The sequence below is a fragment of the Sander vitreus genome, chromosome 2 (genome assembly GCF_031162955.1).
Source record: "Sander vitreus isolate 19-12246 chromosome 2, sanVit1, whole genome shotgun sequence".
Classification (NCBI taxonomy): Eukaryota; Metazoa; Chordata; class Actinopteri; order Perciformes; family Percidae; genus Sander; species Sander vitreus.
In genome coordinates, this window is record NC_135856.1 from 19,650,997 (window position 1) to 19,673,434 (window position 22,438).

Sequence of the window (22,438 nt, forward strand, 5' to 3'; positions counted from 1 at the left end):
TATTTCACAGTTTTTACTCCACTGTTTATCTGTCAGCTAGTTAGTTTCTTACAGATTAATTTTTTTTTTACATACAATTATATTTGAATTTCAATTTATAAAAGATGAAACACCATCAGTTTAGGTAGGCTAGTTACAATGCTACTTACTTATTGTATCACTAATAATAATACACTATAATAATATGGCAATTTTACAATGACAGGGCCGCACGTTTGATGCCTCACATTTTTTTCATTATATTTCTGTACTTCTACTTAAATACTATTTTGAATGCAGAGGTATTTTTTCACTGTTACAGTGCTACTTTTACTTAAGTGAAACTACTGTTTAATCCACAGCAGTCCAGGTATTGTTCATGTCTCGCACCAGACCTATCTCCATAGCACTGTGCCAGGGCCACATTTTACTTTGAAATCCCTGTCCTGATTTCCGGTGTCAACCTTGTTGGCGGACTTGGAAAGACTGCCACTTTCTGATGTATTTCCACCACTTGGAGTGCTGTTAGATATCAAAACCTTGAGTTGCTGCACTTTGGTTACTTTACCCGATGTTTTCACTTTTCAGCTCCGGGCCACCCTTTTTGTAGCTCCTCAGCTACGTAGTTAGCACCGTGTAGCCGCTAATGAGAGGCCACAGCCCGGCTACGGAATGCCTCGGAGAAAGAAAAACGGCCAGAGTCCGGCCAGAGTTCCCGGCGGACCGCCAGAGGGGGGAAACCTCGGCCACAACACGGGTTACCGACTACCGCAGGAATTTGACAGTGCCATGGCGAACAACTTTCCATCCAGCTCCGTCAAGGAGAGAATCGTCAAAAGCATGCAGGAGGTGTTCTCACACCTGGACCCAGAAGTTATATACATCGTGCTGTCCGAGTGTGATTTTAAAGGTAGCACTAAACATGGAAGACAGATGTCCAACCTGCTTGTGACTCGTGGGAATGCTAATCAGTGTATTCTGTCTAACCAGTTAGCTGAGTAGCTTGTTAGCTGTATATTTCTGATAGCATTTTACTACGTGAGGTTACTGTAACGTTATAGTGGAGGTCACATGTGTATTATTGACAGTATCCGCAGTCATCTAAGACTGCACCTTGCATTTCTTTGCATTTCAACCCACGCACCCTCCGCAACCTGTTGTTGCCTGTTTAGATGAGCTACGAGTCCCTGCGTCCCTAATACATATGGATAACAGATGCTGACGTGTGTCCTGGTAAAGTTGATTGAAATAGCACCAGTATTAAAGTGTCACCAAAGTGATTCTCAAGCCAGTAAAGCAGAATAAAAACAGAAATAGACCAAACAAAAGCCATCAATGCCTTTAGAACGCAGCCGCTTGTTTAAACTGCCTACATTGCTGATATAAAAGAGTAAAAACGCTTTGAGAGCCTCGGGGGTACAACAGAAAACAATTAACCATGCCCAGTCAGTCACTAATCCCAGATCAGACGACTCAAGAGTCCTGCCTAAACATGTATTATGAGTTCACATAAAAATCTGCCTTTTGTCTAAGGTACCTGCAATGTCATGCTAACTGTATAAAGGGCAAATCGACAGGAGAGTTATTTAAACGACTGTAAAGTATTAGCCAAGTTCCATAACAGCTCTTATCCAGAGGGTGCCTAAACCACCAACTGTGTTGTTGTTGTTCTTTTCTGACATGACCAGAAGATCTTGTCCTGTAATGGTATGTATTGAATGGTGTTGATCATTGGTATGTGGTGCTGATAGCATTGCTGCGGTAAAGCTTGTTTTGCTCTTACTCTTATTTTATCATTTTTTTAATGCTCTTTGTTTTTTTACCACTCTGTTTTTACTGTGTTCTGTGTGAGCTCATCAAAACAAATTTCTATCAACTGCGTTAAAATGAAGTATTGAAACATTCAATCATGATTTGAAAAGTGACCCACTCGTTTCATTCTCTTGGTGTCTGTGGTTTCTCTGTTTGTGTTCTAGTTGAACATGCAATGGACTCTCTCTTGGAGCTGTCTGTGGCTGCTGAAGGTGCAGCCCCTATACCTTCTCCTGTCTCTGGCTTTGAGCGCACTGCTGCAGCCCTGCTCAGCCCACATCACATTTCTGAATCTAGACCAGACCCAGACTCCTCCAAACCATCACAGCTGCCCTGCTCTCCTCCCTCCAGCAACATCTTGACAGAGGAGCTGGACCTCCTTGTCGATCAGGAGCTAGAGACACTAACTGCACAACAAGGCGGCAGCCAGTATTTATCTGTTGGCACGTCCCTTTCCTCCTTCCCTCCACCACCATTCCAACAGCAGGTCCTCCCTGAGCTGCTTCAGTCCAGCCTGCAGCCTGGATCTAGAGGGCCCTCTGTCGAGCAGCAAGGCCTAGTGGGAAGTCTGGTGGAGCATATTTCTGGAGCTTCCTCTCCGTTCGACAACCTCAGCACTTGGGAAGACAAGATCGTTGAGGAGGAGCAGCAGTCGTTGGATTTCACACATCTGATGACAGAGACGCCTGCAGACAAGCTGAAAACTCCTTTGGACCTGGCAGCTTCTGGACGTCCCTCGGCTTTCCAGGTGTATAAGAAGCAAGACCCATCACACACACTCTCAGACAAGGCTGGGCTCGTGCTCTCTAAAGCGATAGTTGGAGGAGCAAGATCTAAGGTGAACATGTTGAATCCGGAGCCGCTTGGCTACATGCCCTGGAACCTGCAGGCACCAGTGTTTTCTCCTCGTATCCATGGTAAACAGGGGCCAGTGTTTCTTACCCCTGTGGCTCAAACACCTTCCAACTGGCCCGGCCAACCCAGGCATGCCTCTCCCTGGTTGAGTCAGGGCCCCGTCAGTCAAGCACCTCTCAAACCTTCTGCTACTATTCCAAAGTCCTGGGCCCTGCCTGCTGCCCCACATTCTCCTGCTCACAACAGGCTTCGTTTGGTAGGGAAGGTCCTTGTGTTGCTACGTGGTGCTCCAGGATCTGGCAAGTCAACCTTGGCAAGGTAAGAATGTTGGGATACTCTAAATAGCAATACGCTATGCACTCGTAGTAGCGTATGGTGTTCAGGAGTGCATTTGTGCAGTTTTGCACTATAGCCAGCAGAGTGGAGACTTGGTTGCATGCCAGAATAAGAAACAACCATTTATTGGAAGGTACTCATTTCGCTTGCAAACATACTGATATTAATGTTTGTTTTTAACAAGCAAAAAAAACACACACCCTTTTATTTAAAAAAATAAATAAAATAAAATAATAAAAAAAATATATATATATTTATTTATTTTTTTATATATATATATATATAATTAATTGTTCACTCTTGTTGTTGGACTAGGATTGAGCTTTTAGGAGTGATTTTTAAAATGTTACTTTAGACCTACAAGGCATTAGATGGTCAGGCTCCTTTTACCGCTGAGAGGAGTCTCAGGTTTAGATCTCATGTGTCAGTTGTGAGATTATCTACGTGTGTGTGTGTGTGTGTGTGTGTGTGTGTGTGTGTGTGTGTGTAGAGCCTTCTTAGAGCATAACCCAGGTGGAGTTAGACTGAGCACTGATGACTATTTCACTCGTAATGGAGTATATCAGTTTGACCCCGCTGCTCTGGGGGAGGCCCATGAATGGAACTATAAACAAGGTAAACAACACACACACAGTTCTGATAAGAAGTGAAGCAGGAGCAGTGAGTCATAAGATTTCTTTTATCTATGTAAATGATTGCCATCGTTTCCCTTTTAAGTGCTGTGTGTAAAATGACAAGTGGCTTGTTTGTCTTGTGCTTTCTTTCTTATGCCAACTTTATCCTATAGCCAAAGAGGCTTTTGAAAGAGGCGCTAACCCCATCATCATTGACAATACCAACATGCAGAGCTGGGAGATGAGACCTTATGTGGCTCAGGTCAGTCAGCAACAAGCATGTTAACAGCTTTCACATGGCTAACTGATTCTGCATTTGCAGTAATTGCTCTGGAGAAGAGGATCATACAAGTCCTCTTAAATAACATTTAATTCATGACACTGTATGGGTTAGGCCTGTCCGGACCGACTTCAGCCCTGTGTGAAAAAATGCAACCTCCTCATTCATTTGAATGAGGCCATTCCGCCAGAGCAGGTGGCAACGCAGAGGGCAAAAATATACACAAGGTCGTCTGGCAAAAAAGTTGAACCTGGCTCAACTTTTGCTGCCTACATTCCTGGTAGATCATTTTGTAACGTGAATACCGTTTTTCTCCTGCTCTGAGTATCATAAACCGCTGTGCAGTGTTTTGGTATCTGATTTGCATTTAAACACCTTAATCTGTTACTAGAACTGTACTTTCTGGATCGCATTTCATTGTCTCGCTGGTACCTTAACAACATGCCTCCACCAATGCAGTCCCTTTTAAGGGCCATGGTAGAAGCGTCCACGGTCTCGGCCCTAGATTCCAAACGATTCTACCATCATTTCACAAAAAAATCAACCACAGCAGTACGGAAATACTAAAGAGCTTCACTAAGACCCTAACACCCACCAAAACACAGTAAAAGTTAGGCTACCAACAGGCTTTTCAATCTCCCACCTAACACGTTTCCCATAGTCTGTACACTCTCAGCAACTCTATCTCCTGGCGTGAGGTAACTGTGTAGAAATAGGGTTACCTGGGTAGTGAAGATGTGTGCAAATGGGGTACAGAACCATAACCCATTGACCACTTACTATGCTGTCCACTGCTAAAAGAGCCACGCACCACCGAAGACTTTGCTCAATACAAAGACAGAGCAAAAGACTGTGTCAGCTCTGAACAAGCTGAACAAGATATAGATTGCGTGTGAACACGCAAAAAAGAAGAGCCCATGTTTTGTTTAAACGCAGGGCTGATTTTGGTCTGAACTCCACTCATGCCTGTTAAACTACACGTTTGCCTTATACCTCTTTGTGTATTAACAGCGTCAGAAGCATTTTGTTTCTAAACCAATATTTTGTGGGATTGCACAAAAAAAAAGAAAAGAGTGAAGAAGTGGCTGGATACAGTAACACATAAGCTAAGATACCCTACACTTTGTTATGAAGTGCAAAAATGGTTGCTCCTGTTCTAGGCCCTGAAACATGGATATAAGGTGCTGTTCCGAGAGCCGGACACTTGGTGGAAGAACAAGCCAAAAGAACTGGAGAGGTGAGAGAGAGAGAGGAATTACAGTAGCATCTGTTTTTAATGTAGAATGTCAACTAAATTCTTTTTTTTTTTGGGCACATGAAGAGCTATAATGCTGTTGATATATTCCAGTTTTGTGTCTTGTATCTGTTTGTTTATGTGTGGCTCTACATGCATATGCAGGCGTACCACACACAATGTGCCAGTGGAAAAAATCCGACGTATGCTTAATGGTTATGAGCGCTTCATCACAGTCCAGGGCATCATGGGTTCACAGATGCCTGAGATCAAACAGCGCGTGCCTCTGGAGAACAGAAGCTCACAGTGAGTTTCATCTTCAAATGTTTGTCTTGGAGACACAGGGCATCTGCTTTGTATCACATTGCGTTTGGATAAAGAAAACCCAATTATGACTCGCATAAACTGGAGGAGTATCTAATAAGTTGATAATTGATAAGAGTCCATGTGAATATTCTCAAAGTCGAGTAATTCAAACGGTAGATGTTGTTGATGCACCTCCTGGGGTCACTTTCTGTATATGACAGTTAAAGACTGTCAATGTGAATACTGCAAAACTACCACTGACTTACCTGCAAGCTACACAACACGTGTTGATATGTGGATGAAATGAACTCTGTCTGTAGGGATAGTGTATAAGACATATTTTACAGCTGAAACACAGTGGAATTGACTGACTGTTGACTAGGCATTCACAAGAGTTTTTACTGAGGACTTACTGAGAAGTAATTTATACCAATCGTATCATTATTTTTCATTTCACTGCAATACCGCCACGTATCTAGTTTCTACCGGTGACTTTTCCTGTTAATTTCTCAAAATAAATGTGGTATTTAATTTGGCATATATTCATATAATCTGTGTTACATTTCTGTCTACTACAGATGGCTCTCCACCACTCTGTTGCCTTAAGTGAAAATGTGTTATTATAACTATCAAAAGGGATAATTCTGTTTTTTTTATAAATGCACAGAAGGTATGTTATTTAAATATTACCTGGTATAAAAAGGAAAAAAAAAAACGTCATGAGATTTATGCTCATCCAATGAACATGAATCATCAAACATCATTGGACTAAATCAGACAATGTTGATATTGTGCACCCTTCATTAGTTATGTTAATTGATTTATATTAACATGGCTAACCATTCATATCTCTTTTGTTTTCTCTAGGCCAGTGTCTTCTGAAACGCCTTGTCCTGACCTTGTAGAGCAGCCTAAATTGGCGGAGGGATGTATGAAATCCCGCCCTCAGCTGTATTCCTCTCTCCCTGACGTGTCATCAATTGGTCATTCTAGTGAGGTGGGAATGATGGAAGGCGGCACCCACAAATCTACGGAGTCCCTCAATTTCCATCCTACTGGAAGACTTACGGAAAACCCTGTAATGTCTGATGGGGATGATGACATGGATTTTGGGGAATTAGATTCTGAGTTGGACGCCGAGTTAGATATGAATCGTCCAACAGGAGATCAGAGAATCCCTGACTGTATTGTGGAATCAGTGATGAGTGAAGATCATCGTGGGGATGAAATGCCTGTGGCTTTCTCTGAGTCTATTGCACAAAGAGTAAGGAGAGAGAGGCCAAGCAGGAGGTCAGGGTTTGACAGGTTGAAGCCTGCAGATCTGGTGAACGATACCAACCAATCACACAGCGAGGCAAAGGGGAAAGAAAAGGCAAGGGAAGCAGAAGCGGTTGAGATGGAGACGTATGGGGGAAAGAAGGGAATGCCTGAGATGTTAGATTTTGTAGGAGACTGGCCTTGTGAGGGGTCCCTCGAGCAGCGACCAGTGAAGCGAAGAGAAAGGCATAAAGAGGGAAGTGGGAAGGAAGATGGAGGGGTGTCTCAAGAAGCTAACAAGAATAAAACGAAAGTACAGTCGGGACCCAATGTGACAGAGTTTCAGAAGCTTCTTGATCTTATTCAGACAGGAGTCGCTGACATACAGACAGGCTCTTCCCGTTCGTCCTCCCTTTCCCTGAGCTCTGGAGAGGAACTGGAGAAAGAGGAGGCAGGTGGCAGGTTTAGGGAATCCCATGGCAGTAGATCTAACAGTGAGGAGAGGGTTAGCAGGGTTAACAACAGCAGAGGTGAATTACCTGACTGTGTGTTAGACTGGAAGGCAGCTGACTCTTGTAAGGTCAGGGAATCGAGAATTGATCATTGTGAGGGACTTAAAACTGAAAATGAAGCGAGTAGGACCACAGGAGGGAATGATAATGTGTTAGTGATTGGCAGAGAAACAGGGTCTGTGGATTTGAAATCGACCAACCCAACAAATCCTCTCTCAGCTCTTACTGCTAATTCACTAGTTGTCTCCAAAACTGTGGAGGCAAACGAATGCCATGACGGAGCGGGAAGCCACAATGTTGAAGGTGAGGTTGGTACAGAGCCCACTGCTGGTTATACTGATACGGAGAGGAATAACTGCACAGAGAATAGCACAGAGACAAGAGCTGAGGCTGATGGAAGTCACATTAGCGAGATGTGTCAGAGTCCTGTGTGTGACACCTCTGTGGAAGCAGAAAGCAGTTCTTTCAGTGGAGGCAGTCAGGAGAGAAAGCAGCGTCAGGGTCGTAGATCGGGGAAACTGTGCAAACTAGCCCTCACCTTTACTCAAAACTGCCCCGCTTCTTCACCGAATACTCTCGAATGTCCAAATTTAAACACAGCCCAAAGTATAAACCGCATTCAGAATAGCATGAACACAGATGTTGAACCTAACTTCAATCCTAACTGTAACACTAGCCTTAGCCTTAAACCAGACTTTGACCTGTTCACCAAGTCCAAATCTGAGGCACACCTGCAGCCTTCTTCCCCACTTCCCATGGTAGACACAGGCAGCCGCACCCAGACAGAACCTCAAGACTTTGCCCTTCTTTGGCGTCTCAATCGTCAAGACGATGCAGTCGTGACTGCGTGCAGCCACCATAGTGACATCACAGTCCTGTCCGGAGACTCTTCTCGCTTTGTGCCAGAGTTGTCCACTGCCGTCTCTGCGGCGGTTGCAATTCACCCGTCCGGCCACAGAGTGGTGCCCCATCGCGTGGTCCATGAGAAAGGCACACAGGTGGAAGAGAAAGAGCTCGGGGCAACTCAAAACCGGCTTGAGAGCCTGCGCATTCTCAGCCGCCATTTTAAACTGGTTAGTTTTGATACGTTAGAAGATCTGTATGACAAATGCTGTCAGGACTTGGAATGGACGACCAACCTGCTGCTGGACTCTGGAGAGAGGTTCTTCAGAGATGATGATGATGGTGAGAAAGAGGAGGAAGAGGATGGTGCGGGGGGTGAAGGTGAGAAGAACACATCCAGTCCGTGTGGAGCTTTAGGCGAGCCTGTAGGAACCAGGTTACGTCCTGATGTGTTGGATGAGCATTACCCTGAAGATTGGCCAAAGGGAGAGCCAATTGGGTTTGAGGAGGTGACTCAGCAGGCAACCTTTGGGACAGTCAGAGAATCAGATGAGAGCTCCAAGAATACCGATATGCTAAGTTTTGAAGGTGCAGCTGTTCCAGTTAGAAAGAAATGTCATCCCGATACAACCTCACACTTAAAATCCTCCCCTCAAACAGAACTTAGTCTGCCTCATGCAGTAAATGAAGGAGAGAGATGGGGTGACACTGAACACAAAGGGACATCAGAAGCTGACCTAGAAGGCAGGGCTTGGGGTGGAAGCTTAGATGATGGAGTAATAATTGAAGAGTCAAGAGTTGAGATTGATGAGGAGATTGCTAGCATGGACGAGGTTCACCGGCTGCTGCAGGCTGAGCTAGAGGAGATGGAGAGAGATCAAAAACAGGCGGAGGAGAAGAAGACTGAAATGAGGCACATGGAGGAGAGAAGGAGCACACACCTGGACATTCAGACTGTGGAGCTGAAACTACCCACTGAACTGGCACTGCAGCTAACTGAACTGTTTGGTCCTGTTGGAGTAGACCCAGGTAACCAACACACAGGTGGCATACTGAAGAAAACCCTTTTTACCACTGAATGTAAATACTCTGATGACAAGGCAGGCCTTTTAAGCTAAAAAAAAGTACTTTGTGATTCATAAAAAATAACTAACAGAAGTTTAAGTCTTTCACATATCCACACCTGGTCAGTTGCTGCACAATGTGGGTGTGATTGTCTGCTTCGTAAAAATTACAAAATATGTTGAGCGCAGCCCTCGAGATCAACTAAGTGTGTTTTTATAGCTGTTAGACGATCTGATAAGCAGCTTTGCTTGAAACATACTAATTAATGAATTGCTGAACCAATACAATCTTTAAATACTTCTCTGGTAGTCAGACTGACATAAGGGTATCCGTCTTCTCCACAATATTCAGGTACATGCGCCACTGATGACTATGTAGTGCAGATGGACCTGAAACTGGCTAATCTGCTCCACCAGAAGTGGAAGGAAACCATTCAGGTAGGCTGTTTAAGGTGACTATAATCAATATATTTTTTAAATGAATAACAAGTTAACGAATGACAGTGTGAGAGGGTTCGCTCGTAGTGATTAATCTACAGACAATTATCACCCAAATCTGCAGCTCCCCTCGGCTTTACAAAGCTTCATCAGTTATTGCAGGTTTAATAATTTAGCGAGTCTTTACCAGCATCAATTCTATCCATGCAATTATAAATGTACCCTGATATTCTGAGTGGGTCTCCGTTTGTTAATTTGACTATGAATGTTGTTTTACAGGAAAAGCTGAAACAAGCAACTCTCTCCTCTCACTACTTTCAGGAAAGTAAGTTTATACACACACACACACACACACACACACACACACATAAAATCCATTGAGCATTCATGATAACTGCAGCTTCCTTTGCTCAGCATATGATCAATACTGTCTTACATACACACATGGAAACTTACATGTAAAATCACAGTTTTTTGTGTACAAAAGCCTAACCAGTAATGGGGGCTGCAAAAGACTCAGAAAGATACATTACATCTGATGCATTTTTCCTATGTAACAGTGTTTACCCATATTGTCTGAGTCAAATAAAGAAATACTACTGGGAACAGCATATTTCAGAAATAACAACCTTTTGTTTCACAACCTTTTTGAATGTATAGGTTCAGTACCTCGAGGTGAGTCACAGGGGTCCAGACCTGGATCACGAGACTGGACACAGCCACTGAACAACCAACCAGAAGCCCATGGTCAGATGCCATTCATGGACCACTGGAATGTGTCCCGCCCACATGTGTCTCTTAGAGATATTATTAAAGAGCAGCAGGCTTTGCAGAAGAACGAGGAAAAGGTAACGCATAGGCCTACGCCTACTGTACCTGTGGACTTCTTAAATAATGTTATCCTGGTTTGTTCCTGTCTGTTCCCCACATCCTCACCTCTTTCAACCCTCCTCCTATTAGACCAGACAAAGTTGTGCAGACCTTGACCGGCGTGATGGAGCCGCCTTGATGAAAGAGAACCAACTGTACTCCCTCTTCCCCACTATTGACAGGCATTTCCTCCAGGACATCTTCAGAGACCACAAGTGAGAAAACAACTTTGAGAATGTATTCATTTAATTTGTTTAAGACACTTTATCATATAAATGATGAAGGTTGATAATACAAACATGCTCTCTTTTTTTCTATAGCAAGCAAAAATATATGTAACTGATGGGGAGCTATGATCGGGCCCAAGAAGACCCACAATCCCCTACATGATCCCACATAGTTTCTGTCCAAGCCCGACCCGAGCCCAAACCACGGCAGCAGTTTTGAGCCCAAGCCTGATTTTTAAAAACCTGAATTTCCACTGTGAAAAACAAACAAACAAATTTAACAAATGTATTACAAGTGAGTCTATATCCTTGACGTTCCACTTCCGGGATTGCTCCGGTGCCGCAGGAAATTCCACCGGATGCATGTATTTTCGCCGATGTCCGTTTCCTTCCGCTTTCTCCGTGTTGGAATTTTTAAAGTCCGGTGGATTTATGAGGACTATGGTTGACTGCTCTTCAGATCTCAGCATGGTATATCGAAACGGCTAGCTAGACTATCTGTCCAATCTGAGTTTTCTCTCGCACAACTATTTTACAGCAGCTCTGTGCAGAGTTTAGCCCTGCCCATGATGATTCTGATTGGTTTAAAGAAATGCCAATAAACCCAAGCATGTTTTTCTCCCATCCTGGAATGCTAAGTGGACTGGTCAGACCCTCCTCTGCAGCGTGTGGATGGTCTGGTAAAACGAGACTACAAGCGAGTAAACTAGTCTTTTTAGTGCTTTCTCTAAACACGATCTCCGACATGCGCGTTCTTGAATGTTCAGCACAGCCCAAAAGATTGTACAACATTTCTCCTCATTAATGAGAGGTGGGAGCCTAAAATGTTGATTTTCAAATTACGGGGGGGGGGGCAATCGGGTTCGGGGCAGAGAATACTAACTTGTATATGTGTTTATCTTTGCATAGTTACAGCCTGACCCAGACGGAGCTGTTTCTTCGCTCTCTACTGGACCAGGAACCCGTCAAGACAGTGGTCGCCCCAGAGGCTCCTCGATCCAACCACCTCAGAGCAGCCAGCCTCGAGAGGGAGAAGGTATTCACAAACACAAGCAGAGAGAAACAAACAGTGGAACAGAACAAATATATTCATCAATTTCACATGTTAAACACGAATGCTATGTAGTCTCATGTATGTCTATCCTTTGACTTCTGTACTGTGTCTTTATTTTTTTCCTCTGCAATAAAAAAGAAATTGAAACCTCACCGCAAGAGACCATATCACATAGGGCTGTGTATTGGCAAGAATCTGGTGATACGATATGTATCACGATACATGGGTCACGATTTAATATATTGCAATATATTTCGAATACTGTGCATAAGGCAATATATTGGGATTTCTTTAAAGTATAATTTTAGTAAAACTAATATTTAAAAAAAAGACATGATGGTCATAAAGTCAAAGAAGTTTGCTTTAGGTAAACAATTCAGTACACAGAAAATCAAACTGCCAGTTTGGGATTTTGGTTCACAGGTTCTTAGTGAGCTAATTTTTATATGCTGAAGTAGGCCAAAGTTCAGCTATAGCTACGTTGTTAGCTTCTAGCAAAAAGTCAGGCACTGCTAGGCACTGTTAGGCAAGGACACTAGTGGTGTGTATCAGCATAGCCAGCTAGCAGTAGGGGGTTTAAACACAACATAAACGTGAACCACTGTCTTACATGAATATTTTTGAACGTTTAAAAACTTAAAAAATGTTTTTTTTAATAAAAAACAAATCAATATTGCCTTTTTGAAAATCTATACAGTATTGCAAAATAAAATATCGCGATTCTAAAGTGTATCGATTTTTTTTCTTACACCCCTAATATCACAATATATGATTTAGTGATTACTTCTCCACCCTAATTCGCTCTGTTTCACTGTCACTTTGTCAGAGGCAGAAGCCCCCGGAGCTAACCGTACCTGACTATCAGGATACGGAGGACCCAGAGTATGAGGACTTCAGGGCCGAGGCCAGCCAACAGAAGAGCAGACAGCTCGAGTGTTTCTCCAAAGCTGCTGAGGCCTTCAAGCAAGGACGCAAAGATGTGGCCTCATTTTACGCACAGCAGGTGAGGAGCTGAATGTTTTACTATAATATTTTCACCTGTCAAGCACTTTGTATTTCTGTTATTATTTAAAGGTCTAGTGTGTAGGATTTAGCGTGATCTATTGGCAGAAATGGAATATATATTCCACAGAGTCTGCCAGATCGGACAAACCAAACCCTGGCTCTAGATAGGGCCATTCACATTTTTACGTTGGCCACCGTAGTTCTCCTACACACTTGGCACACAGGAGAAGTTTCAGTTGGTTACAATCTGCAACCTCACTGCTAGATGCCACAAATCGTACACAAAGGTTCACCTTTATTTAATAAGTTTCGCTTAACAAGGTGGGGGGGGCATATACTGTATTAGAGGTAATGCTTCAAACTTTATCATTGAGCTTCTCTTGTATTTGTTTGTTTTCAAGGCACAGCTCTTCTTCTATTTATACATTCTGCACTCACAGTAACTTAATTTGCATCACCATCTTTTGTAGGGACACCTGCATGGCCAGAGGATGCGTGAGGCCAATCACCGTGCAGCAGTTCAGATTTTTAAGAGGGTCAACTCATCGCTGCTGCCTAGCAACATCCTGGACCTCCATGGGCTGCATGTAGACGAGGCCCTGGAGCATCTGGCTGAAGTCTTACAGGAGAAAACCACAGGTAATGAACCGTATACTGTACTGTATACATGAATCAAGAATGAATACACAGGGGAGGATGAGAGGGAAAATGTTGGCATGACTAAAAATCTACATTCAAGGTCAGCGTCTCACTGTGTTGGGTACAGGTACCCTTTTAAAATATATAAAACATATATTGTATATATATTTCAATGTATAGGTTATGGAAACGGTTAAAGGATTTGGATGCAGATGGGCTACAGGAGAATGGACATTTAAAAATAAATAAATGAAATGATGTTCTGTGTTGTAGGTTAATTATTATACAATTATGTCCATAAATTGTTAAAATAGTGTAAAATGGCCGATGTTTGTTTAATTCCAGCTGTGTTACTAAACTTCCATTCAGGATAGTTAAGGCTGTTTGAGTAACAAAGAAATCACACAGATGTGTTTTCTTGACGTGCGTGCGTGTATGCGCACTTCTTTGGAATTTTGGAGGGGTAGAACTGTGTATTTAGAACTGTGTAAACGACTGATTGGTGCCAACAGTATTTGTTTTAGAGCATTGGGAAATTGGTTTGGATGATGGGTAAGGGTCCCACTGTGAGTCTTACATAAACCGATTGGGTCTTGAATTGATTTAGAGATAATTGCGGGTAATGGGCCGTGGGTTTGCAAAACAGTACGACTCAAACTAGAGACGACACTGTTACGTGGTGTACATCTAAATCACGTGAGGGATCAGAACATCTAACAAGTACACCTTGTCAAAGTTTGTGCACGCTGCTTCTCTTGACTGTCTGCTGTTTAGTTTATCTTTGGCCTCTTTCTGTGTAGATTGTGAGCAGGGTCTGTGTCGACCTCAGCTCTCTGTCATCACAGGAAGAGGGAACCACAGCCAGGGGGGCGTGGCCCGCATCCGCCCCGCCGTTATAGACTACCTCAACAACAAACACTACAGGTATGCACATTCACACAAGTGCACACACGCAAAACGCACACACGTTCATCGTCACCCACCTTTCCACCTCTCTCTTTACCTTTCAGGTTCACTGAACCAAAGCCTGGTCTCGTGTTGGTCTCTTTGATGTGAGAAGAACCTGGTTTATTGGATTCAAACTAAAGCCGCCATGAAGGACAACACACACACACACACACACACACACACACACACACACACACACAATTACTACAGTTTTCCCCACTCATCCTGTCTCTATCTATTGCTCTTAAATTAATCCTAATCTTAATCTAGGTTAAATTGAGGTTCATTTTAAATTCATAATCATAATTTAGATCTTAATAAGACTATTTTTTTCTTTTGTGATTATGAAAAATAAGGTGAAACGCAAATAAGGTAATTTCACACAGCTGTAAAGCTAGAATGTATGTACATTTTAAATGTAAAAATGTTTTATAGTGTGATTGTATTTTGCTTTACATTTATCGTTATGCCTTTTTAAAGAGTATGAAAAAGCCCTGTGTTTTGAAGGCGTCCTGTTGAATAAGGCATTATTTAATCATTCTTACATTTACTAATCTGGAGTCACGTTTGAGACGTGAGGATTTTATGAATCTTTAATTGAATCATGATTGCAGGTTGTCTGCTTAGAGGTTGCTCTCTAGGAATTTAAGTAATATGACATCCTTTTTTGAGACACAATTTAAGCATTTGACGCCAATTCTCAGACTACATGCCATGTAGTCTGAGAACTTATCACAAAACTAAATGCAGAGACTGAAGAGAGTTTTTGTCTTGGTTGTAGTATTACAGTGCGTCTTGCTCACCAGGAGGTGATTCTGAAACTCTTCAGATGATCAAAAGGCCAATAAATAGGTTTAAGAACCTCTTCTGTGAGTTCTGCAGCAATCGGTCTCCTTTGTCGTAGCAGCTGCCTCAGCAACATACTGCAAGTCTTCATTTACTTAAGGCCAAGCCAAGCTGCTAAAATATTGATATTCAAACTCAGGAAAAGATTCACCATTGTGAGGTTTTGTCTTTCGAGGCCAGTCGGTTATTTCCATCCTTTTCTTAACCTATTGTGCCAAATTTAGTAGCAGTAGTATTCCTCTGGTTGGTATACTAGTTTTGTAGGTTTAAAATAGCTTCTGTTTTTCTATCTGTGTGATATTTTTCATAAAGGTGCAACAACGTTGACAGATTTTACTGATTGTACATAATGTTGTGAACACATGAATTATAAATAGAAAATTGTATTTTTTTATTCATTTGTTCTAATCGTTTTACAGAGAATATTGTATTGTGGAATAAACTCCTATTTGTTTACAGTTTGTGTATATGTATGGTTTTACATCAAAGGATTATGTACCATAGTGGAAAGAATAAGCCTTAGTCTGTATCAAAAGACCTGCCAGTTTATGAGTGGCCTCATGTATGTTGTGCCTTGGTAATGATGCTGATGAAGAGGGACAGATTCATTTATGCAATTTCCAATTATGCATTGCACAAGTCAATTCAAAGAGATCATGCACTACAAATGATAACTACTGTTTCATAGCTTCCCCAACATGTACAGTATGGACAATTTGTGTATAAAGCCAGATCCAACAGCAAAGCTCTCTCACTGGGACAAAGATCTGACATCCCATTTGTATTTTTTTGATATTGGACTTGAGAGGGTTGGACTCCTGGGAAAGACTGTAGATATAGAGATGACTAAATCAATGTACCAGGGATGTAGTGGAGGGTAAAAACACAAATTAGTACACGTTTCAAAATTTTAAAAATGTGTTCATGGTAGCGCTGTAATCGGGCCTTAAAAGTTCGGCCCGACAAGGCCCGAGCCCGACAGAATTCGGCCCGAGCCTGACAAGTACATTTTGATTGACAGCTTTTTAAAACCCAGAAACCAACATAATTCAAATGTGCGCACGCAAACAGTTCTTTTGCCTTTTGTCAAGAATGAGTCATTTATAAATTTTTTAACATAATTTATTCATGACTAATGTAGGCTATAGGCCACTTGGAAGTTGAAACAAAGAAATAAAATAAGTCCTCCAGAGGCCAGCCTCCATTTCACCTCCTCAGCGTCCATTTTTGCACTAATCGAAACGCATGACCTGACCGCGCATTTACCACGCAACCCGGAGTGCAAGCCCGAGTCCATGTAAAATGATAGAAATTAAGACGGAACCGTCTGGTTCGGGCAAAGATCTTCAGCTGTAGTTCATGGCATAGCCTGACATTTACTCATTTGAATGGTAGCAGATCATGAATGGTAACAGATTTTGTTTTATTTTCAAACTTGTAATTTTCAGACCCAACCACTGCTGACTCTAGTGACATCACCTGAGGCAATTTATCAGATTTCGCTTGCAGCTCCCTCTGGAGCCAAAAAATACTTAATACAACCTTTTTTTTTTAAACACGTAGGCAGGTTACTAGACTATGATGTGTAAATTCGGCGAGTCCTTCTTTATCAATTCAATAAGAGATAACGTTACAGAGCATCGTATCTTGAGGTGTAGGTGGTTTTCTTTTGATTACAGACCGGAGTTTAGGCTACAATGTGTCCTTTGTTTACCACAGTAACGTTAAATCACCGGCGTACGTGTGATCACGGCAACACGTGGCCTAGGCCTAAACAAATCTGTTTATTTGATGTGTGCCAGCTGTAAGCTTTGCTGCTTTGTGAAATGCCAAATGAAATGGTACAAATGCACAAAAGAAGAAAAAAACCCATTTTAACACAGCTGCTGTGGGGGAGGCGAGCAGACGAGTCGCACCTCCACTCCAACTAGCGGATGTGTTTTACTTTTCTTTTCTCTCATACTTTCTCACTTCCCTCCTCTGTTTATACCGACCTCGGCGTTGTCAGACAGGTGCCAACATATTTCGAATCTATGTCTCGTTTCGTCTCTAATCAATTCATAGTATAGCAATGGCGTTTTAGGGTAGGCCTATGGGGATCGGCAGATTGTAATTAATAACAAACCGTTTTTGTAGTTTTGTGTTTTTGCTCCGCGCTGTGAAGTCTTCAAAAGTGGCAGCCTGCATCCGCCCGTTAAAGATTGAGAAGACTGACAAGAAAGGTAATTGTCTTTTCCTTTGTCTTGATACACAATGATGCTGAGGTTTCTATCCTACGATATTCTATGCTATTCTCATCTATTTGGAAATGTTATTAAGAATCCATAATGTGGGCACAAACCTAAACTTTTAACGTTTAAACATTACAACTTTAAATGTATTCTGGTGTGTTCACTCTCTCACTAGAACAAAAAGAGAATTATGAATGTATAAAATACATTTTTATTATATATATATATATATATATATAAAATAAAATAAAAGCATGTTAGCCTACATAAAGTAAGAACACTGAGGGTTTGATCCATGTTTTCTTACTTTATCTATTTAATAGCCTACTTCTTGCTCCAAGAGTAGACTGAGAGTTTAAAACTAAGAGTTCTTCTTGAGAGATAATTTAGACTGTTGAATTGTGGAAAAACACTGATTAAAGTGTCCCATTTACGTGATGGAGGTCTTTCCATCTATGTGTATGTGTCATGGCAGGTGGTTTTGAGGTTATGACTTATTACTTCTGCCTCTATAATACAATTGTCAAATTGTGAATGTAATGCGTCAGAGAAGTCATAAGAAACCACCAGCAGTATTTTGTTGATCGTGAACAAAAGAACCATCAAGATTTATATCTATCACTATATCAAACAATAACAAACAGATACAATCCTCTTCCATTATCAGATTATCGTTTATGAGGAAAACGGCAGAATCATGATTGGTTATCATGGAGCTACATTGGAGTTAATGGAGACAGACCTGTCATATGTACAGTATGTGTCTGATAATACAGCAAACATAGTGTTAATGAGCCCCTGTTAAAGTCTTCAGGATCAAGCTGTGAATTATAGGTCACACCCAAGCACAAATCTTTACTTCCGTATACTTTGTTATATACAGTATGTAATGCTTTACACTTCAACCTCTCTCTGTGAATTTAAAATGTCTGTTACGAAAAGAAAAGTAGATGTCATCTGCCACATGCAGGACTCAGCAGTTGACTACTTCGATATTGTTGAAGCAGATATTTCGTATTTGTCATGCAAAACATTTTATTAAGAGCCACGCTGCTGTCATTTTCTACGGTAGGCCGCATTTTGTATAAGAAGAATCTGTCCACTGTCTGGAGGAACATGGTTTCAGTTAAATGAACAATTTGCTAAAGCAATTACGTTTCTGTCTTTTAAAAGTAAGACAACAGAGTGCTTACAGATACCTTGTGTTTGTAACGTATCCTCTCTTCCTCAGTAGATTTCCCTCTTCAAATCTGAGAGGTTCGATCTGTTTGGACAGAATGACGGCCATCATTAGAGAGAAGTACCAACACCTGACCACGCTGCAGAGACCGAGCAGAAGTGAGATGAGCCGAGAGGGCCTGAAGAACTGAGTAAGACGTTATGTGAAGCGTGTATGTAGCTCACTGCTGGAGAACTGCTGACTGTACAAAAACCTCTCCATATGAGAGATGTTATAGGTCAGTTCAACAAGCTGAATGACCACTGGCATCTCTAGGCGTGGAGATACCACAAGGCAGGGCTACGAATCACCTGCTATTAAAACTACCTCCTGAACACGGGAGTACAACACACACAGATGAGTGATCGCCGACTTTGACTACCTTGTGAATTCTGTTCCTCTTTAAGTTCCAGAGAAATACTTTTTTCCCCCCATAGAACCACCAAAATCTAGAGGAGTGAGACTGTCGGAGGCAACTATGGACGGCCTGGAAGAGATGTCGGTGAAGTGTGTCCTGGTCGGGGACAGTGCGGTGGGCAAGACGGCGCTGCTGGTCCGCTTCACCTCAGAGACTTTCCCGGACACGTACAAGCCCACAGTGTTTGAGAACACAGGGGTGGAGGTGTATATGGACGGTGTTCAGATCAGCTTGGGGCTGTGGGACACGGCAGGCAATGACAATTTTAGACAAATCCGACCGAGATCCTACCAGCAGGCCGACGTCGTCCTCGTCTGCTACTCTGTGGCCAACCCTAACTCGCTGGCCAGCGTTCGGCATAAGTGGATGGCTGAGATTCGAGAGAACTTGCCCAAGGTGCCAGTGCTGGTTGTGGCCACCCAGACGGATCTGCGGGAGATGGGGGTGCATCGGGCCAGCTGCATCTCAGCGGTGGAGGGGAGACGTGTGGCTCATGAAGTCCACGCTAAAGGCTACCTGGAGTGCTCCTCCTTAAGCAACCGTGGCGTGCAACAGGTGTTTGAGCATGCAGTGCGGACGGCCGTAAACCAGGCCAGGAAACAGGCCAGGAGACGGATGTTCAGCATTAACCAGTGCAAGGTCTTTTGACCTTTGACCTTAGACTTGGTGGGCACCTGAGCCTTCATGAGAAGACTATTTCAAGTGTGCTGTTCAAACTCAGAAAGGGCCTGTAGAGGTACTAGAACCAAAAGCTGTATTTCTCCTTATATACATAGGGTCCTTTTTGCTAACCGTGTGTCCTGCCGGCCCCAAAAGACTCCACTAAACTCAAACTAAAAAAAAAAAGAATACTTTGATTTAGTCATGCAAATGTAAACTGGTGAAAGTTGTGTGATCCAGTGAGAGATGTGAAGAAAAGAGTTAATCTTTGATTCTTCTGATCTGCTTGTGAATTAAACCACATGGAGGTGTTTTAGATGGAGCATTGGAGAATTTCAGAAATACTCCATAAAGAACTTTTGCTGTGAAAGGCTTACTTTAATTAAAGCATTTGAAGCTTTAATATTGACACAGCTGACATAAACTCTTCAGAATAAGGACATGTGGGTGTTAGCTCAGAGAGCAGGTCCATTTGTGCTGCATCGGGCTCTAAATAAACTCTATTATTTCTTCAGAGAGGATTACATTTCCTTAGACTTGAACAGGAAATAAACTGTCAATAGGTCGAAGCAGGCTATATGTTTCTCTCGGTTATACATGCATTTTATATGCTATATAGCTTTCAAATCTATTTATAAGATACCTGTGTTTTTATTGTTTGAAATGTATACGCAGACATCGGTTGCATTGAAATTAAATTTGACTTATGCATGACAGTCAACACACATCAATCATTGAAAAAAACATAAAACATATACATAAAAAGTTTGTTTTGATATAAACAAAATATAATTGAGAAGTTTGTTTAATAATTTAATATTAGTAGAGGATTGAAACTTTTTTTAAATTCTACAATAAAGGGACATGATACATAAACATTGTCTGAAATGTTCACACGTTTTATTGAAACTATATGCCACATGTTAGCAGATTTTGTGGATTCTTTTTAAATTGTATTTTTATTTTATTTAACTGCATACCTCCTTTTAGAAAACTATAAGAAACATTTGAAGACATGACCTGCTACTATGTATCGTGCAAACTGTCCCTGTTGTCCATACATTAAAACTAAGGATTCATCACATTGACAGAGTATTGTTTAATTTATATCTATACAGTTTTACCCATTGAGAAAAAAAAAACACTGGGAAATAATCTACAAGTGTTTGAAATATTGGGTTAGGGTTACCCCAACCCCAACCCAGTCATTTTCCCTAATGATGGCTGTGTTATCTCCCCTTGGTTTCCCTTTCTATCTTTTTGAGGGAGTTTGCATTGGATTTGAAAATAAGTGTGCATTTATTATGAAAGTTCCCTTTTCTGCCTTTCTTGACTTACACTTTGTCTGAACCCAAATAAACTCCATAAGAATCATATAAAAGGTATGATGCATACACTTTGTAGGTGTTTTGTTTTGTATCTTGTATTATTTTGGCCACTTCCAGACAGATTTCATAGAGTATTAAATGTGTGATGTACCTACTTATATTACATCTTTTGTATCCCGTATATGTCATATCAAAACACATACACTGTGGAGTATTTCACTACCGTTTGCCAAACCTATTTATGAAATCTGTATTACAATTCACATTATATTAGATTCATATACAAATAATATAATTTGTACATTTTTACAATGTATGATTTAAATTGCGATTTTTTCTTTTTGGAGTGGTATCACATCTTTGACTCTGACCAGATTATCAAAGGATATTTGTTGAATGATGAGTAGGTCAAACAATTTTGTTTACGAAGCCAACAAACAATGCTGTCAGACATACGTGCTGTGTGTCTTTATTACAGTATTTATAAATGCTTAATTGAGTGACAAGACATGAAAATAATGGAAGAGTTGCATACTTAATAAATAGAATGAAAAAGTAACAAAGATTGCGAGAGACAGCTTAGTCAAAGAGAACAACACATAGCTAGTGTGACAATGCATAGCTAACATACACACACAACGCACCTGGCCTGACCCACAACAGAGAAGAGATGGAGACGTAAGGTAATAGATCCCACGTGTGACTTTAAATCTTTGTATCTCTCCTAGTTAAGTTTGATGGATGGTTTATCCTTCGAACCTAATACACACCAGTGCAGTCTTGTGTATATAAGTAGGTACAGAATACGTTTTATGTCCATAAATGTGACATATTGTGTAGGTCTCTATGTGTGTGTCTGGAAGTTTGAATATGGACATGAGAGGATGATATGAGAAAATGAAGGCTGTGTTAAAAGATTTATTGTAACTGAATGATAATGAAAGCACAAAAAAGACAATCAGGAACAGCAAACAACCAGGAAAAAGCACAGAAAAGCTGTTCCTCCCCTCCCCCCCCCAGGCTTCTTTCCCGCTCTTTCTCTACATTTCTCTGTCTAATGTGGTGTTCATAGCTGCTGAGGATGAGAGATACAATACAGGCTTTTCAAGGATACGCTGAAAACCCTTAACCACATCCCAACACACATTGTAAAGTCAAACACACACAGCGACTCTAAGTTACTCAGTTCTCACACACATTTACTCATTCAGTCCATGTGCACACACTTACTTATGTGCTTAAATACATAACCATACATTCACACTCATCATACAGAGTCATGTAGATAACAAATGCACAGGACAGTCCACATGAACATGGTATGTACTTTATGAAAGTCTCTCTTACTTGACATAGTATGACAAAATACCAAAACGTCTGATGAACCATTTAATATTGGAAATTATATATATATATATAAAATATATATATATATATATATATATATATATATATATCATAGT

At 41.4% G+C, this 22,438-nt stretch overlaps 2 protein-coding genes across 6 annotated transcripts; both read left to right on the forward strand.

The window, feature by feature from the left end:
- The first annotated feature begins 439 nt into the window (after positions 1-439).
- n4bp2 (NEDD4 binding protein 2) lies at positions 440-15,577 on the forward strand. 3 transcript variants are annotated; one of them, XM_078260194.1, is made up of 16 exons: positions 442-889; positions 1,956-2,964; positions 3,473-3,597; positions 3,770-3,858; positions 5,037-5,113; positions 5,276-5,416; positions 6,284-9,057; positions 9,445-9,530; positions 9,810-9,855; positions 10,191-10,378; positions 10,491-10,615; positions 11,537-11,663; positions 12,508-12,684; positions 13,157-13,325; positions 14,126-14,249; positions 14,336-15,577. In XM_078260194.1, the coding sequence occupies exons 1-16, from the start codon at positions 652-654 to the stop codon at positions 14,379-14,381; spliced, it is 5,541 nt and encodes a 1,846-aa protein (XP_078116320.1). In that variant the 5' UTR covers positions 442-651; the 3' UTR covers positions 14,382-15,577. The 3 variants fall into 3 exon arrangements, with proteins under 3 accessions (XP_078116327.1, XP_078116336.1, XP_078116320.1); XM_078260201.1 differs by lacking the exons at positions 11,537-11,663; positions 12,508-12,684; positions 13,157-13,325; positions 14,126-14,249; positions 14,336-15,577 and adding an exon at positions 10,721-11,442 and having other exon boundaries at positions 440-889; XM_078260210.1 differs by lacking the exons at positions 10,491-10,615; positions 11,537-11,663; positions 12,508-12,684; ... (1 more) ...; positions 14,126-14,249; positions 14,336-15,577 and having other exon boundaries at positions 440-889; positions 9,445-9,544; positions 10,191-10,244.
- Positions 15,578-17,061: 1,484 nt separating this feature from the next.
- Positions 17,062-20,731, forward strand: rhoh (ras homolog family member H). 3 transcript variants are annotated; one of them, XM_078260240.1, is made up of 3 exons: positions 17,062-17,341; positions 18,582-18,720; positions 19,007-20,731. In XM_078260240.1, the coding sequence occupies exon 3, from the start codon at positions 19,048-19,050 to the stop codon at positions 19,633-19,635; it is 588 nt and encodes a 195-aa protein (XP_078116366.1). In that variant the 5' UTR covers positions 17,062-17,341; positions 18,582-18,720; positions 19,007-19,047; the 3' UTR covers positions 19,636-20,731. The 3 variants fall into 3 exon arrangements, with proteins under 3 accessions (XP_078116366.1, XP_078116349.1, XP_078116358.1); XM_078260223.1 differs by having other exon boundaries at positions 17,063-17,341; positions 18,582-20,731; XM_078260232.1 differs by having other exon boundaries at positions 17,063-17,341; positions 18,585-20,731.
- The last annotated feature ends 1,707 nt before the right edge of the window (positions 20,732-22,438 follow it).

Bases quoted from the DNA above. Each gene is read 5' to 3' on its own strand.
- n4bp2 (XM_078260194.1), top strand. From the start codon at position 652: ATGCCTCGGAGAAAGAAAAACGGCCAGAGTCCGGCCAGAGTTCCCGGC. The intron at 9,531-9,809 runs GTAGGCTGTTTA...GTTGTTTTACAG, and splicing joins AGTGGAAGGAAACCATTCAG to GAAAAGCTGAAACAAGCAAC. The intron at 13,326-14,125 runs GTAATGAACCGT...CTTTCTGTGTAG, and splicing joins CTTACAGGAGAAAACCACAG to ATTGTGAGCAGGGTCTGTGT.
- rhoh (XM_078260240.1), top strand. From the start codon at position 19,048: ATGGACGGCCTGGAAGAGATGTCGGTGAAGTGTGTCCTGGTCGGGGAC.